General features: G+C 50.6%; 1 protein-coding gene across 2 annotated transcripts in view; it reads left to right on the top strand.

Moving 5' to 3' along the window:
- BRD7 (bromodomain containing 7) overlaps positions 1-17,170 on the top strand; it is a 101,924-nt gene that overhangs the window by 21,487 nt on the left and 63,267 nt on the right. For both annotated transcript variants that reach the window (XM_029608519.1, XM_029608518.1), the window contains exon 8: positions 10,739-10,868. In XM_029608519.1, coding sequence (XP_029464379.1) covers positions 10,739-10,868 — 130 coding nt within the window. The remainder of the gene's footprint in view (positions 1-10,738; positions 10,869-17,170) is intronic.

Genomic DNA, 17,170 nt, shown 5'->3' with positions numbered 1-17,170 from the left:
TGAGATGCGGCGACCAGAATTGTACACAGTATTCAAGGTGCGGTCTCACCATGGAGCGATACAGAGGCATTATGACATTTTCCGTTTTATTCATCATTCCTTTTCTAATAATTCCCAACATTCTGTTTGCTTTTTTGACTGCCGCAGCACACTGAACCGACGATTTCAATGTGTTATCCACTATGACACCTAGATCTCTTTCTTGGGTTGTAGCACCTAATATGGAACCCAACATCGTGTAATTATAGCATGGGTTATTTTTCCCTATATGCATCACCTTGCACTTATCCACATTAAATTTCATCTGCCATTTGGATGCCCAATTTTCCAGTCTCACAAGGTCTTCCTGCAATTTATCACAATCTGCTTGTGATTTAACTACTCTGCACAATTTTGTGTCATCTGCAAATTTGATTATCTCACTCGTCGTATTTCTTTCCAGATCATTTATAAATATATTGAACAGTAAGGGTCCCAATACAGATCCCTGAGGCACTCCACTGTCCACTCCCTTCCACTGAGAAAATTGCCCATTTAATCCTACTCTCTGTTTCCTGTCTTTTAGCCAGTTTGCAATCCACGAAAGGACATCGCCACCTATCCATGACTTTTTACTTTTCCTAGAAGCCTCTCATGAGGAACTTTGTCAAACGCCTTCTGAAAATCCAAGTATACTATATCTACCGGTTCACCTTTATCCACATGTTTATTAACTCCTTCAAAAAAGTGAAGCAGATTTGTGAGGCAAGACTTGCCCTGGGTAAAGCCATGCTGACTTTGTTCCATTAAACCATGTCTTTCTATATGTTCTGTGATTTTGATGTTTAGAACACTTTCCACTATTTTTCCTGGCACTGAAGTCAGGCTAACCGGTCTGTAGTTTCCCGGATCGCCCCTGGAGCCCTTTTTAAATATTGGGGTTACATTTGCTATCCTCCAGTCTTCAGGTACAATGGATGATTTTAATGATAAGTTACAAATTTTTACTAATAGGTCTGAAATTTCATTTTTTAGTTCCTTCAGAACTCTGGGGTGTATACCATCCGGTCCAGGTGATTTACTACTCTTCAGTTTGTCAATCAGGCCTACCACATCTTCTAGGTTCACCGTGATTTGATTCAGTCCATCTGAATCATTACCCATGAAAACCTTCTCCATTACGGGTACCTCCCCAACATCCTCTTCAGTAAACACCGAAGCAAAGAAATCATTTAATCTTTCCGCGATGGCCTTATCTTCTCTAAGTGCCCTTTTAACCCCTCGATCATCTAACGGTCCAACTGACTCCCTCACAGGATTTCTGCTTCGGATATATTTAAAAAAGTTTTTACTGTGAGTTTTTGCCTCTACAGCCAACTTCTTTTCAAATTCTCTCTTAGCCTGTCTTATCAATGTCTTACATTTAACTTGCCAATGTTTATGCTTTATCCTATTTTCTTCTGTTGGATCCTTCTTCCAATTTTTGAATGAAAATCTTTTAGCTAAAATAGCTTCTTTCACCTCCCCTTTTAACCATGCCGGTAATCGTTTTGCCTTCTTTCCACCTTTCTTAATGTGTGGAATACATCTGGACTGTGCTTCTAGAATGGTATTTTTTAACAATGACCATGCCTCGTGGACATTTTTTACTTTTGTAGCTGCTCCTTTCAGTTTTTTTCTAACAATTTTTCTCATTTTATCAAAGTTTCCATTTTGAAAGTTTAGCACGAGAGCCTTGGATTTGCACACTGTTCCTTTTCCAGTCATTAAATCAAATTTGATCATATTATGATCACTATTGCCAAGTGGCCCCACCACCGTTACCTCTCTCACCAAGTCCTGTGCTCCACTGAGAATTAGATCTAAAATTGCTCCCTCTCTCGTCGGTTCCGGAACCAATTGCTCCATAAAGCTATCATTTATTCCATCCAAGAACATTATCTCTCTAGCGTGACCCGATGATACATTTACCCAGTCTATATTGGGGTAATTGAAGTCTCCCATTATTACTGCACTACCAATTTGGTTAGCTTCCCTAATTTCTCTTAGCATTTCACTGTCCATCTCACCATCTTGACCAGGTGGACGGTAGTATACTCCTATCACTGTAGTCTTCCCTGATACACAAGGGATTTCTACCCATAAAGATTCAATTTTGTATTTAGTCTCATGCAGGATGTTTATCCTGTTGGACTCTATGCCATCCTGGACATAAAGCGCCACACCTCCTCCCGACTGCTCCTCTCTGTCATTGCGATATAATTTGTACCCCGGTACAGCACTGTCCCATTGGTTATCCTCTTTCCACCATGTCTCTGAGATGCCAATTAAGTCTATGTCATCATTTACTGCTATACATTCTAATTCTCCCATCTTACTTCTTAGACTTCTGGCATTAGCATACAAACATTTCAAAGTTTGTTTTTTGATTGTATTTTTATTCTGCTTTTTAATTGCTAGGGATAAGTTAGAATTTTTTAGCTCAGGTGAGTTTTTAGTTACAGGCACTTGGACTACTTTTCTAATTATTGGAACCTCACTGTCGGGATGCCCTAATTCTAATGCATCATTAGTATCCTTTAAAGATACATCTCTCCGAACCATGCGCTGCTGAGCGACTGTCGGCTTTCCCCTTTGTTCTAGTTTAAAAGCTGCTCTATCTCCTTTTTAAAGGTTAGCGCCAGCAGTCTGGTTCCACCCTGGTTAAGGTGGAGCCCATCCCTTCGGAAGAGACTCCCCCTTCCCCAAAAGGTTCCCCAGTTCCTAACAAAACTGAATCCCTCTTCCTTGCACCATCGTCTCATCCACGCATTGAGACTCCGGAGCTCTGCCTGCCTCTGGTGACCTGCGCGTGGAACAGGGAGCATTTCAGAGAATGCTACCTTGGAGGTTCTGGATTTAATCTTTCTACCTAAGAGCCTAAATTTGGCTTCCAGAACCTCTCTCCCACATTTTCCTATGTCGTTGGTGCCCACGTGTACCACGACAGCCGGCTCCTCCCCAGCACTGTCTAAAATCCTATCTAGGTGACGCGTGAGGTCCGCCACCTTCGCTCTCTGAGAGCCAGGAGCTCTTTGCATCGCATGCACATGTACAACTTCTCACCGGTGGGTAAAAAATCATACATGTGACACTCGATGCAAAAGACTGGGAAGCCCCCCTCTTGCTGCTGGACTGCTGCCTTCATCTCAATTTTGATCAATTCCTAGTTAAGTTTTAGGTTGCTATGGGAGTAGGAATGTGTCTAAGTTCCTTTAAATGTATTAGTGAATTCACTATATGTCTGGTAGTGGCCTACTGGGGTCTGATCGAATTCTCAATAAAGTTTTTGTTGTTGGGGTTTTTTTTTTTTGGGTTTTTTTTTTGTGCAAGTGGCACCTGCCTATAAATTAAGGGATGAGCTTGGGGTGGGTGGGCGAGGGGTGGGAGGGTTGGGAATTACAAACAGTCTAACTTTAGTTAGTCAGCCTGAGTGACTCACAGCTCCCTTGATTAACAAATGTTGTTCCCTATTCAAACCTAATCACACTACCTCAACACCTTTCCAAGGTGAGTAACTGAGCTGAACTATTCAACTTTTTTACTTTGGTATATACTGCTCCTAGCTTATTTCTAGCTTTTGGCTACTTTTTTGTGGGGGGGGGGGGTTTTGTGTTTTTTTTTTTGTTTTTCAATACAATGCACTCAGTTATTTATTAAATAAAACACTTAGCTCTTTAAAAGTCTGGAGGACACTTTAATAGTCAGGCAGACTTTTAAAAAATAAACACACTACCTACTGCTACCTTATTGACTGACTAAATACAAACAGTCTAACTTGTTTATTTATTCACTGCCAACCTACTGCTACCTTATTGACTGACTAAAAATACAAACAGTCTAACTTGTATATTCACTGCCTACCTACTGCTACCTTATTGACTGACTATTTAAAAATGCAAACAGTCTAACTTGTTTTATTCACTGACTGACTATTAAAGGCACAAACACACAAACACACTAAATAATATTCCCAAATAGTTAACTTTGCCCCAATACTTTTAAAAAAGTCAATGTCAATGTCCCAAGCAAAAAACTTACTGATTCCTTTCAGCCACCAGCAAGGTGATCCTCTCCTCTCAGTGTTTCCATCTATTTTATTGTTCCCAAGAAGGAAGGATCATTCCAACCCATCTTGGATCTCAAGAATGTCAACCATCATTTGCGGATACTACACTTCTGCATGGAGACTCTTCGCTCAGTCATAATGGTAGTAAAACCAGGAGAATTTGACCTTCCTGGACCTCTCTGAAGCCTACCTTCACATTCCAGTCCATCAACAACACCAGCGTTTTCTACGCTTTGCGATACTGGGTCACCATTACCAGTTCCGAGTGCTACCTTTCAGCCTAGCAATACCCCCAGAACATTCTCCAAAATTATGGTGGTCGTGGTGGCAACCCTGAGGTAGGAAGGGATCTTGGTACACCCTTACCTGGACGACTGGCTGATCAGGGCAAAGTCTTTGGAAGAGAGCCGACAGGTGACCAGCAGAGTCAAGAGCCTACTGCAGGAACTCGGTTGGGTCGTGAACATGGGCAAGAGCAGTCTGCAGCCCTCAATCTCTAGAGTACCTGGGGGCCCGTTTCGACACCAAAAAGAGCAAAGTCTTCCTTCCTCCCCCGAGGAGAAGGAAACTGATGAAACAATTACGATGATTGATGACCAATGCATGCCCCAAGGTATGGCACTATCTTCAAGTCTTCTGCCTCATGGCATCAACCCTGGAGACCGTCCCGTGGGCAAGGGCCTACATGCGACTGCTCCAGCGCTCCTTACTGTCATGATGGAACCCTCTGTCCCAGGACTGCTCAATTCGCCTCCAACTACAGGAAGACCACCTAAGCAGAGGAGTAAGCCTATCCCCACCGAACTGGATCTTGCTCACTACAGATGCGAGCCTGCGAGGGTGGGGAGCCCACTGTCAGGAACTGACGGCCCAGGGACAATGGAACAAGGAAGAGGCAGAATGGAACATAAACCACCTGGAAGCTCGAGCAGTCAGACTAGCGTGCCTGCGATTTCAGCCACAGACTCGGAGGCAAAGCGATTCGAGTGATGTCGGACAACGCTACAATAGTGGTTTACATCAACCGCCAGGGAGGAACCAGGAGCAGGTGGCTCTGGATATTGACCCTCTCATTGCATGGGCGGAGAGAAACCTACAAGGGATCTTGGCCTCCCACATCACAGGAAAAGACAATGTCTCAGCAGACTTCCTCAGCAGAGAGAGCCTGGACCTGGGAGAATGGATGCTGTCGACCACAGCCTTCCAGCTAATAGTAAATTGCTGGGGCCTCCCAGCCATGGATCTACTGGCCACCTATCCCAGTGCCCAAGTCCCCAGGTTCTTCAGCCGCAGACGAGAGCCACACTCCCAAGGGATCAACGCTCTCGTCCAGACTTGGCCAGAGGAAGACTTACTGTACGCTTCCCCCCCATGGCCGCTACTGGGCAAGGTCATCCGCAAAATAGAACATCACAGGGGACTAGTTCTTCTAGTGGCCCCGGATTGGCCAAGACAACCATGGTACGCAGGCATGCAAAGACTCCTTATGGGGAATTCTCTGTGCTTACCTCCACACAGGGACCTTCTCCAACAGGGCCCGATTCTTCACGAAGATCCGTCTCGGTTTTCTCTTATGGTCTGGCCCTTGAGAGGACTCGCCTGAAGAAGCACGGTTACTCGAAGGGCGTGATTGACACCCTACTCCAAGCGTGAAAGTTCTCCACATCCCTGTCATACATACGGATCTGGAGAATATTTGAAGCCTGGTGCAAGAACCGTGGGAGACTCCCGCAGACAGGGGATGCGGTGGGGCTCGGGAGGGAATCTATGAGGACTCTTCTTCCTCAGACCCAGAGGCTTTTTCCACAGGTTTTGTGCTTCTCCTTCATAAGGATTATTTAGCCCGGAAGGAGTTAGGGGTGAAGAGGCTTTTGCCCTGGAAGTCCTGGACGGCCAAGAGGGCTAGAGGGCCTATGGAGTCAGGAAGAATCCTGTGGATGCCGGGTCTCAGGCGAACCCTGGAGGAGGGTGATTCTTCAGTTAGCCTGGATGATCCTGAGCAGCTCCAAGGAGGTTCAGTGGCACCAGACAAGGACCCTGTTAGTGCCCTGGGGATCCAACACAGAACCTGGATCAAGATCCATTGGGGGTCATGGTGGATCTCATGCAGGATATGGACGCTCAGGGCCCGATGGCAATTCTGGTCACGGAAGGAGATGACCAGCATGTGGTCCAGCTGTTCCGGAGAGAGGAAATGGGTCCATTGATTCCTCAGATTCTTGAGGAGCTAGACATCAAAGACATTGAGGAAGACTCCGACAAGGAAAGAGTAAATCTGCGCCTGGAGGGATTGCGGGGACCCCCCTACCACTTTTCCGTTACCAAAGCAGGTGAGGAAGTAGGTGGATAGGGAGTGGGAATCTCACAAGGGGGGCCTGAAGTTCGCAAGAGCTATGGGGGAATTATATCCCTTGCTGGAACACTCCTTGGAGTTATGGAGAATTCCCAAGGTGGGTGCAGCCATTTCAGTGGTTACTAAGAAGACTACCATCCTGGAGATAGGAGTGGCGGCTCTCAAGGATCTCTAGGATAAGAAGCTGGAGATTCTGTTCAAGTGGCTTTTTGATGTCTCAGCTTTGGTTTTTCGAGCAACCGTGTGCGGAAGTCTGATGCAGAGAGCGTTTGTCTGGGTGCAGAAGATACATGACAACCGTTCCAGAACGGCATCTGAGGCAGTGCAGGCAGCCCCTTTAGAGGCGGGAGTGGCCTATGTAGCTGATGCTCTGTACAAAATGGTCCGGACTGCCATGAGTATGGTTTCAGTGGTGGTGGTGCACACGCTCTTTGTGGCTGCAAAATTCGTTGGCAGATGAGTGGTCTAAGGCCCAGCTGTTGAACCTCTCTTTCAGGGGGAAGCTCCTCTTCGGGGTGGATTTGGAGAAGCTCGTGAAGCAGTTGGGAGAGTCGAAAGGCATTAAGTTGCCTGAAGACAGGAAGGATCTTAAGAAGTCCTTTCTGCCATGAGACCATTTTCGAGAGGCTAGGAGATTTCGAGCAGGCAGAGTCTTTGCACAAGCTTTGCAGAATCAGTTTGGGCAGACAGCAGCCCTGTCTGATTCAGCACATGTCCCCAAGGGACAGTGGGTCCAAAGGGGGGAGCAGAAGTAAGATTGGACAATGAAGGTGTGAGGATCCATAGCTCTCTCTTTTTTACGAGGAGTGGACCAAAATAATGTTGGACCGGTGGGTCCTGGAGGTAGTAAGAGACGTTTATGCCTTAGAATTTTCTCGGCCGCTCAGGGACGCCTTAGTAGTCTCCCGCTGCGTCTCCCGGAGCAAGTAGGAGGTGGTGCGGGACACGCTCCAGCGCTTACAGCTTCTACGCGCCATTGTTCTAGTGCCCCCTCAGGAGAGAGGGGCATATTCAGTGTACTTCATGGTGCCAAAGAAGGAAGGGACCTTTTGACCCATTCTCGATCTGCAGAAGGTGAATGCTGCCCTCCGGATGCCGTGGTTTCGGATGAGACGCTGCGCACAGTGATTGCGGCAGTATGCAAAGGGGAGGTTTTAGCATCCCTGGATCAGTCAGAGGCCTACCTTCATATCCCTATTCAACTCGTGCATCAACAGTTTCTGAGATTCATGGTTCTGAGAGAACATTTCCTGTTTCGAGCTCTTCCCTTTGGGTTAGTGACGACGCCATGCACATTCACAAAGGTGATGGTAGTAGTGGCGGCAGCTCTCATGATGGAGGGTGTCTCGGTACACCTGTACATGGACGAGTGACTCATTCAAGCGAAGCCGGAGGTAGAGTGTGGTCGCTCAATCCAGCGGGTGCTCCAGCTTCTGGGGCATTGAGCTGGGTGACTAACCTCACAAAGAGTCATCTAAAGTCGACTCAATCCTTGGAATATCTGGGCACTTGCTTCGATGCCTGACTGGGGAAGGTGTTCCTGACTTCTGAGAGAGTCCTCAAGCTGCAGAGTCAGGTGCTTCGGTTGCAGAGCATGGCGGTGCCCAGGGTCTGGGATTACCTATGGGTCCTGGGGTCCGTGGCTTCTATGCTGGATTTAGTGCCATGGGCTTTTGCTCACATGCGGCCTCTACAGGGGCTGTGTTATCTCGATGGAATCCGCTATCAGAGGAATTTCAGCTTCCATTATCATTGGCAGAGGATGCCAGATCCAGTTTCTCATGGTGGCTGCCACGGCACAGTCTTGAGAAGGGAATGGATCTGGAAATGCCCGGCTGGGAACTTGTAACCACAGATGCCAGCCTCTCTGGAAGGGGGGAAATTTGCCTGGGGAAATCGGCCCAGATTCGGTGGTCACCAGAGGAGGCTGCTTGGTCGATCAGTCGACTCACTGTGCAAGGCCTTGTTGGCGTTTCTTCCACTTGTTCAGGGCAAATCAGTGCAAGTATTATCATCCAGTGCAATGACAGTAGTGTACATCAATCGTCAGGGTGGTACGAAGAGTCGTCTAATGGTGTTGGAAGTGCAGGAGCTGTTCCTGTGGGTGGAGAAACATCTGGAGAGTCTAGCTGCTTCGCATGTCGCCGGAGTGGACAAAGTGCAAGCGGACTTCCTCAGCAGACAGTGTCTGGATCCGGGGGAGTGGGAATTGGCTGAAGCCTTTGCCTTGCTGCAAGCAAGGTGGAGCAAACCAGTGATAGATCTAATGGCGACTGGCAAATGCAAAAATGGATCGCTTTTTCAGTCACAGACGGGAGGTCAGATCGGAGGGCAACAATGCTCTCGTTCAGCCGTGGCCGACACACTTCTTGCTGTGCGTGTTTTCTCCGTGGCCTCTCATAGGATGGCACATCGAAACTCATCCAGGCAGGGTGATTCTGGTGGCACCCGAGTGGTCGCAGCGGCTGTAGTTTGCAGACCACCTGCATCTCGCAGCAGACAGACCCGTCCGCTTGGCTCATCTCTCAGGGTTACTTCGTCAGGGACCCGTATTTTTCAGACCGGGAGGATTGCTTCTGTCTAGCGGCCTGGTTTTTGAGAGGCGGTGGCTCCGTTTGAAGGGATATTTGGAGCCGGTGATTGCTTCAGGCAAGGAGGCCTTCCACTTCAATTGCTTATGTCCGGGTGTGAAGAGTATTCGAATAGAGTACAGCCCTTAGAGGTGGACGTCCCACAGATCTTGGAATTTCTACAGTGCGAGTTATCTAAGGGGCTAGTGTATAATTTCCTTCAGGTCCAGGTAGCAGCTTTGGTTTCCCTGTATGGCAGGATTCACGGAAAGCCGCTGTCATCTCATCCGGATGTGGCTTGTTTTCTGAGAGGGGCAAAGCATCTGCGTCCTCCGGTTGCGGAAGATGTGTCTGGCATGGAATTTGAATTTGGTTCTTTGGTTGCTGTGTGGGCCCTCCTTTGAGTTGTTGCGAAGGGCGTCATTGAAAGATTTAACCCTGAAGACTGTTTTCCTGGTGGCTATCTGTTCGGCTAGGCAAATTTCTGAGCTGCAAGAGTTGTCGTGTAGGGATCTCCATGTGTTGTACAATGGAGTCTCTTTATGAACGGTTCCATCTTTTTTTTGCCGAAGTAGTTTCTTCTTTTCACCTTAATCAGGTGGTTGAGCTTCCTGCCTTTTCAAACTTGACAGCCGATTCTTCGATGGCTAGAGAACTTCACTTGCTGGACGTGCGTTGTATTCTTTTGTGATATCTCAATGTGACAAATCCCTTTTGGAGATCGGATCATCTGTTTGTCCTATTCAGTGGAGCAAAGAAGAGAAATGAGGCTTCCAAAGGCAAGATTGCTCACTGGTTAAAGGAGACGATAGCTTTGGCTTACATCTGCACGGGCCAGCCGGTACCGGAGGTGTTGCGAGTTCATTCCACTAGGGCGCAGGCGACCTCGTGGGTGGAGTGTTAACTGCTTTCTCCACAAGAGATCTGTCATGCAGCGATGTGGCGTCCCTCCACCCTTTTGCCAAACATTATCGCTTAGATGCGCTCGCTCCAAAGGAAGCGATGTTTGGAGAGAGTGTATTGCTCACAGGTCTTTCGGGTTCTTGTCCAGTATTAGAGGGATTTGGGTACATCCCACTCGTCTGGACTGATCCAGGGAACGAACAAGAAAGAAAAATTGGTTCTTACCTGCTAATTTTCATTCCTGAAGTACAAAGGATCAGTCCAGAGGCCCGTCCCCTTCTGACAAAAGACTTCTTCGCTTCTGGAGATGGCTAAGTTGATTGAGCTGACATTCGATTTGATCAGAGTGATGAAAACCATACATAGTTGGTATATGTTTTGTTAAATCAAGGGGGTCTAGTTTGCAGGGGGCTCCAACTTTAACAAACCCCAAGGTTTATTGGGGTTTGTTAAAGTAAACATCTTGGCTTGGGTACAGGTCAATACTGAGGGACTGCAGGTGGCACTCTCAGTTATGTAATAATGCCTCAAAGTTTTGTTCTCTGTCTCCATCTGCTGGTAGCGATGCATAAACCCACTCGTTTGCACTGATCCGTGGTACTTCAGGAATGAAAATTAGCAGGTAAGTACCAAATTTCCTTTTGTTTAGTTAATTTAAGTGTGAAAGTTTTATTGTGAATGCCTCTTGTAGGAAGAGAGAAGTTTGTGATAGTCCTTGAAAGCAGCTAATTTTACAAGCTGAATGGGGAGACTGACCTCCAGGCTATACATCTTCATTTTAGCTCTGGTTTGGTAGTGTGATGTTTATCTTCTGATAATCTACAGGAAAGAAAAAGATCTACTTGAAGATAAATTGAGGATCAGCAGTAATTTGGCAGAGAGGGAGCAGGAACAGATTGACCGCATCATTCGAGATTCAGCGGGGAAATTAACCAGAAGAGTTGCAAACAGCCAGGTGAATAATAGCTGATAATGATTCATCAGCAGAGAGCATTGGAATTTCTTGTTCTCTCCAGTCACCACCTGATTCGTATTTGGTTATAATTTACATTATGACATGTTCTTTTGTATTCAGTTTTTAGGTGGATCATACAGAAATGAAAAGTAGTTCTAAAAATAAATAATGTAAAGAATTGCCCCTAATATAATATTTGGCTTTGTGCTGTAACTTACCAACAGACTCCCACTGGTCATCTTAGAATATACAAAGCCATAGTGCTCTGCCCAATCTCAGCATGCTTCTTACCCACCTTTCTTGTCTTGTATTAGCTGAAACGATTCTCCCCCATTGTTTACCTGTATGAAGAAAGCAAACCCTCTTTATTAAATCACACCTTTAGGCTACAGTATCCATGCTGTACTTACATGGTACAATCCATTCTTCTCCCACCAACCCATGTTTGAACAAAAATAAAGTGAGCGAGTAGGGGGAGTTGGTGACCCTTCTGATACCTCAGTCTGGAAGTCCGTGGGGTGGTTATCTGGTGGTCCAGATCCCTCATTCCCCCATGAGACAGTGTTGGAATCTGCTGGCGGTTCTGCACTGCAGGCTGAGAGGAGCAGGGAAGTTTCGCTTTTATACGGTTTGTCCTGGACTAGGTTGCTAAAGTTTGGCGAAAGGATCCAGATATAGCCAGTGGTCAGGCTCTTTACTGATCTGCCATGCGGCCTGCGCTCCTGGAACCGGAATCTCTGCACCAAAGGAAAGCATTGGTTTCTATGCATCTTTATTTGTTCTCGGAGAGTAAAAAGAGAGAGAACAAGGAACTAGTTGGAGGAATCTGTGCAGCATTGGAGTTCCAGGGGAGAGTTACCGTAGCAACTCGGGGAGCTCAGCAGTGGGGGGGTTTTCAGCAGCTTCTCTGCCTGCGGAGGAGACCGGGTGATGGCTCCATGGCGCTGAGAGACTGTTCCCCCCTTGCTTGCCGTTGAGGTGCGGGGAGGAACAGCGCGTGCATGCGACAAGAGTGGCATGGCGTTTGGGGGTGGGGGGTGAGGGGTCTGTGTCGAGCATGACCGCACCGGTAGAACAAGCCGCGCGGGTGACGGGATCTATTTATTTATTTAAAAACTTTTTATATCGACATTCATGTGCATATCACATCGGTTTACCTATAACGGGGATGTAACAAAAGATTAGAAACATGAAAAATAAGTCACATGAAACAGGGCTGAGGCTTTCCCTGTATGTACCCGGATCAGTCCAGACACTGAGTTCATCTCCCCCTATCAGCTGATGGAGACAGAGAAAAAAACCTCCCTGACATCGTATCTAAGCAACAGTGCCAGCTGCAGTTCATCAGTATTTCTCTGCCTCCAGCAGATGGCAGAGGCTGTAAATCCTGTAGTTCCGCAGTTGACTAATTTTTTTTCTTTTGAGCCTTCCTCCCAGGGGTTTCTTTTATTTATTTATTTTTTTTAGAATCCTTCGGGTTCTTCCCTGTCCAGTTGAGGTGGCCGAGACGGGGGTTGGTACCCTTGTGTGTGCTTGCTCTGGGCGCCCGTGAGGTGTAAATCTGGTTGTCCACATCCCTCCCTTCACGAGGCCGCTGAGGCAGCTGCAGGCTCTTTCCCTGTACGTACCAGGATCAGTCCAGGACACCTGGGTTGTGACTCCGCACCAGTAGATGGAGACAGACTAAAACTTGTGGGCGGAGCCATATATGCCCCTGTGCCAGTCACAGCCCCTCAGTCTTACTCTGTCTCCAGTAGATGGTGCAGGTCCGGTCACAGCCCTGCCTGCCCTGGTTCTGGTACTCCGTCAGGGTCGGTTCTTTTATTTCTTTAGGCCAGTTTAGGCTACGGTGTTTTCTGTTTGGGTAATTTTCTAAATTGTCCCTTAGGTCCCTTTCGCCCTGCCTCCCAGGGGGGTTGTGAGGTTCTGAGGGGACCACCCCCCCCTGGTTGAGGCCGCTGCTAGGGTCGAGGACCCAGCTGGCCTAGTAGCAGCGTCAGGGGTGACACCGGGGAGCCCGGTTCACTCACCCCTGCTGGATTAGGGCTCCAGGACCGTGGACAGCGACAGGTTTTTTTGTTAAAAAAAAAAAAAAAAAAAGGTTTGTTTTTTATTTCTGGCCGGCTCTCTCTTGCTTCGCGTCGCCGCTCGCAGGGGGGGGCGCCGCCGACGGGGGGAGGCCGTTCGAATTTTTTGGTTTAATTTTCGTCGCTCCTGCTGCCCCTTCCTCGCGCCTCTTCGCCGGCATGCCTCGCGGCTCGGTCTGCCGGGCCTGTGGCTCGGCGCGCGCGCGCGTCTTTCGCGCGAAAGTCTGTGCGCGGCCTGCATCCCGGGCGGAGAGGGGTCGTCTGGGGCGCCTCGGGGGGCTCGTTCACGGCCCGCGCGATCGCCTCCGCGGGGGGGGGGGGGCGCCGTAGAAAAGCCCCAAGAGCTTTTCCCCGCTTAGCGCGGGAGTGGCGGCCATTTTGGCCACGGGCCGCGAAATGGCGCGGGAAACGGCAGGGCCTTCGGCCTTGCCTCCCGCGCTTTCCCCGCAACGGATCGCGGTCGGAGGGGGTCCCTCGGGGGACACAGGGTCCCCGGGGAGTCCCGCTGATTTTTCCTCGGACTCGAGCTCGCTTTCAGAGGACCTTGCGCTTTTGTTGCGCAAAGTCCTGAAATACAAAAAAAGCAAGCGCGGCCGGAGCGAGGCTCGCAGAGCTCCGCCGCAGAAGAGGTCCAGGAAGCCTTCGGGGGTCGCGGAGGGGCCCCACGGCGCCTCGCGGGGGAAGCGGCCTCCACGTGGCGTCCCACAGGAGGCGGACACCGATTCCTCCCCCGAGGAGGACGCTGATTCCCCTGAGGAGACCCAGAAGGGACCCGACGATGTGGGAGCGGACGGCTCCGCTACGTCCGGCGTAGCAAAAGGTTCACAGGCAGTGGAAGGAGACGATCCCAAAGTGGTCAGGCTCTTCCGTAGGGATGAATTGCCACCTCTAATTCCAGCCATTATCCAGGAACTGGGAATAAACCCCCCTCCGGCGGTGGTTCGTCAGGAAGCGAACATGGATCCGGTCCTGTTAGGCCTCACGGGTCCAGCAGTTGCTTTTCCGTTCCATTTTTCTTCAACAGACATCATGTTCCGGGAATGGGACACTCCGGAGTTAGGGTTGAAGGTCAGCAAGGCCATGGACAAACTTTACCCGCTCCCGGAGGATGCGCTGGACCTTCTCAAGTTTCCCAAGGTGGATTCGGCGGTTTCGGCGGTAACGAAGAGATCTACTATTCCGGTTACGGGTGCGACAGCCCTTCGGGACCTTCAGGACAGGAAGCTGGAAGTACAGCTCAAGAAGATTTTTGAGGTTTCAGCGCTAGGAATTCGGGCCGCCATGTGTACGAATTTTGCTTTGAGAGCTGGCTTACGCTGGGCTCAGGTCCTTCAAGCCAATGCGGATCTTTCGGCAGACGAGGCAGCGCAAGCGGATAAGTTGGAAGCGGTAATAGCATATGGCGCAGATGCACTCCACGATCTGCTGCGCACTTCGTCTAGATCCATGGTGGCGTCTGTCTCGGCGCGCCGCCTCCTGTGGCTACGCAACTGGGCGGCGGATGGCTCTTCTAAGGCTCACCTCGGGGCGCTGCCATTCAAGGGTAAATTGCTGTTCGGCAAGGAATTAGATGACTTGATGGCTTCCCTGGGGGAAAATAGGGCTTTCAGGTTGCCCGAAGATAGATCCAGGTCGCGGCCTTCCTTTTCAGCCAGGTCCCGCTTTCGTGGGCCCAGGAGGGCGCGGCCTCAAAGGTCGTCGGGGCACTCGTTCAGGTCTTCCTCCTCCCGTACCCCACAGTGGCAGCAGCAGCAGCAGCAGTCCTTTCGTGGGAGGCGCTTTGGTAGACCAGGGGGTGCCCTGGCCATCACGGCGCCCAAATCTTCACAATGAAAGGGGGTCGGCCCTTCTCCCGCCGCAGCCTCAGCACGCCGTTCCCAACGTCGGGGCGCGGTTGCTGTCGTTCTACGAGAGATGGGCCGGAATAACGTCGGACCAGTGGGTCCTCACCGTGATAAGACACGGCTACGCGTTAGATTTTGCTCGCATTCCAGTGGACAAGTTCCTTGTCTCACCTTGCAAGGCTCCCGAGAAGAAGGCGGCGGTGCTAGACACCATCCGCCGCCTAGAGGACTTGGGAGCTATCTCCCCCGTTCCGGTCAGCCAACGAGGAAAGGGCCGTTACTCCATTTACTTCATCGTACCAAAGAAGGACGGCACGTCCCGACCAATTCTGGATCTCAAAGGGGTGAACCGATGCCTTCGCGTTCCTCGCTTCAAAATGGAGACGATCCGGTCAGTCATCGCCGCGGTCCGGCCAGGCGAGTTCCTGGCCTCCCTGGACCTCACGGAGGCGTATCTTCACATAGGCATCCAGCCGTCGTTCCAACGCTTCCTCAGATTCTGCATTCTGGGTCGGCATTACCAGTTTCGGGCGCTCCCCTTTGGGCTCGCAACGGCCCCTCGTACGTTCACGAAGGTGATGGTCGTGGTGGCGGCGCAACTGCGCCGAGAAGGTCTCCAGGTCCATCCGTATCTGGACGATTGGTTGATTCGGGCGAAGTCCGAGGTTCAGTGTCGGATGGCGGTGGCCAGGGTCCTCCATCTGTTGCAGTCCCTGGGATGGGTGGTCAACTTCAGCAAGAGTCATCTGACACCCACGCAGACCTTGGAATATCTGGGAGCTCTTTTCGACACGAAGCAGGGCAAGGTGTTTCTGTCCCTCGAACGGATGGTCAAGTTGCAAACTCAGGTACAACGCTTGTTGTCTCTCCGCCAACCGCGGGTCTGCGACTACCTTACGGTCCTCGGGTCTATGGCTTCCACGCTGGCGCTGGTGCCATGGGCGTTCGCTCATCTGCGACCCTTACAGTCATCCTTGCTTTCCCGCTGGAAGCCGGTCTCGGAGGATTTCCACTTACCGCTTCCTCTAGCGGGACACGCGAGGTCCAGCCTGCGTTGGTGGCTGGACCCCAGTCATCTTTCCGCCGGAGTCTCTCTCCTGGTGCCCAGTTGGACAGTGGTGACCACGGATGCCAGCCTCTCCGGTTGGGGAGCGGTCTGCCTAGGGAGCTCAGTTCAGGGCCTATGGTCAGTGTCGCAAGCCCAGTGGTCTATCAATCGCCTAGAGACCAGAGCGGTCCGTCTGGCCCTGCAGGCTTTTCTACCATTGCTGCGGGGAAAGGCAGTCCGAGTGTTGTCGGACAATGCGACCACCGTGGCATACATCAACCGGCAGGGGGGGACCCGGAGCCCCCAGGTGGCAGAAGAAGCTCAGCGCTTGATGGCCTGGTCGGAGCTACATCTCAGCAACCTCGCATCGTCTCACATTGCGGGAGTCGACAACGTGCAGGCGGACTATCTCAGCCGTCATCGTCTGGATCCCGGAGAATGGGAGCTGGGGGACGAAGCGTTTCTTCTCATTTGCGAAACGTGGGGGGTGCCCCACATGGATCTGATGGCCACGTGGCACAACGCGAAGGCCCCGCGATTTTACAGTCGACGTCGGGAGCGGGGGGCAGAAGGCGTCGATGCGTTGGTGCTTCCCTGGCCGACGGATGTGCTGCTCTACGTGTTTCCCCCGTGGCCGATGATCGGCAAGATTCTACGGCGCATAGAGTTGCATCCGGCCAACGTGATCTTGGTGGCACCGGAGTGGCCTCGCCGGCCGTGGTTCGCAGACCTCGTACAACTGGCAGTAGCGGCACCCCTTCGGTTCCAGGGAATGGCGGCCCTACTCCATCAGGGCCCCGTCTGTTTGGAGGATGCGGATCACTTCTGTCTCGCGGCATGGCTTTTGAGAGGAATCGACTGAAGAGAAAAGGTTATTCAGATGCGGTGGTGGCCACGCTACTGCGTTCCAGGAAGCAGTCGACGTCTTTGGCTTACGTCCGTGTCTGGGTCGTCTTTGAGGACTGGTGCGTGCAGCGAGGGGTGGACCTCACTTCAGCTTCCGTCGCTGAGGTTCTAGCGTTCCTCCAGGCGGGTCTGGCCAAAGGTCTGGCGTGCAGTTCCCTACGGGTCCAAGTGGCGGCGCTGGGGTGTTTGCGAGGTAAGTCTCTGGCGCTTCACCCGGATATTGCTCGTTTCCTTCGGGGTGCTAAGCACCTTCGCCCCCCGTTACGTCATCCTTGTCCGGCTTGGAACCTCAATTGGGTTCTCTCCGCTCTATGCACGGCGCCGTTTGAGCCCTTGAAACGCGCGACTCTTAAGGATCTCACTTTAAAAACGGCATTCTTGGTGGCGATTGCCTCGGCACGGCGTGTTTCCGAGTTA

This window comes from Rhinatrema bivittatum, chromosome 7, assembly GCF_901001135.1.
Source record: "Rhinatrema bivittatum chromosome 7, aRhiBiv1.1, whole genome shotgun sequence".
NCBI classification, from domain to species: domain Eukaryota; kingdom Metazoa; phylum Chordata; class Amphibia; order Gymnophiona; family Rhinatrematidae; genus Rhinatrema; species Rhinatrema bivittatum.
The sequence above is the reverse complement of the archived record's forward strand: the minus strand, read 5'-3'. Positions and strand labels throughout refer to the sequence as shown.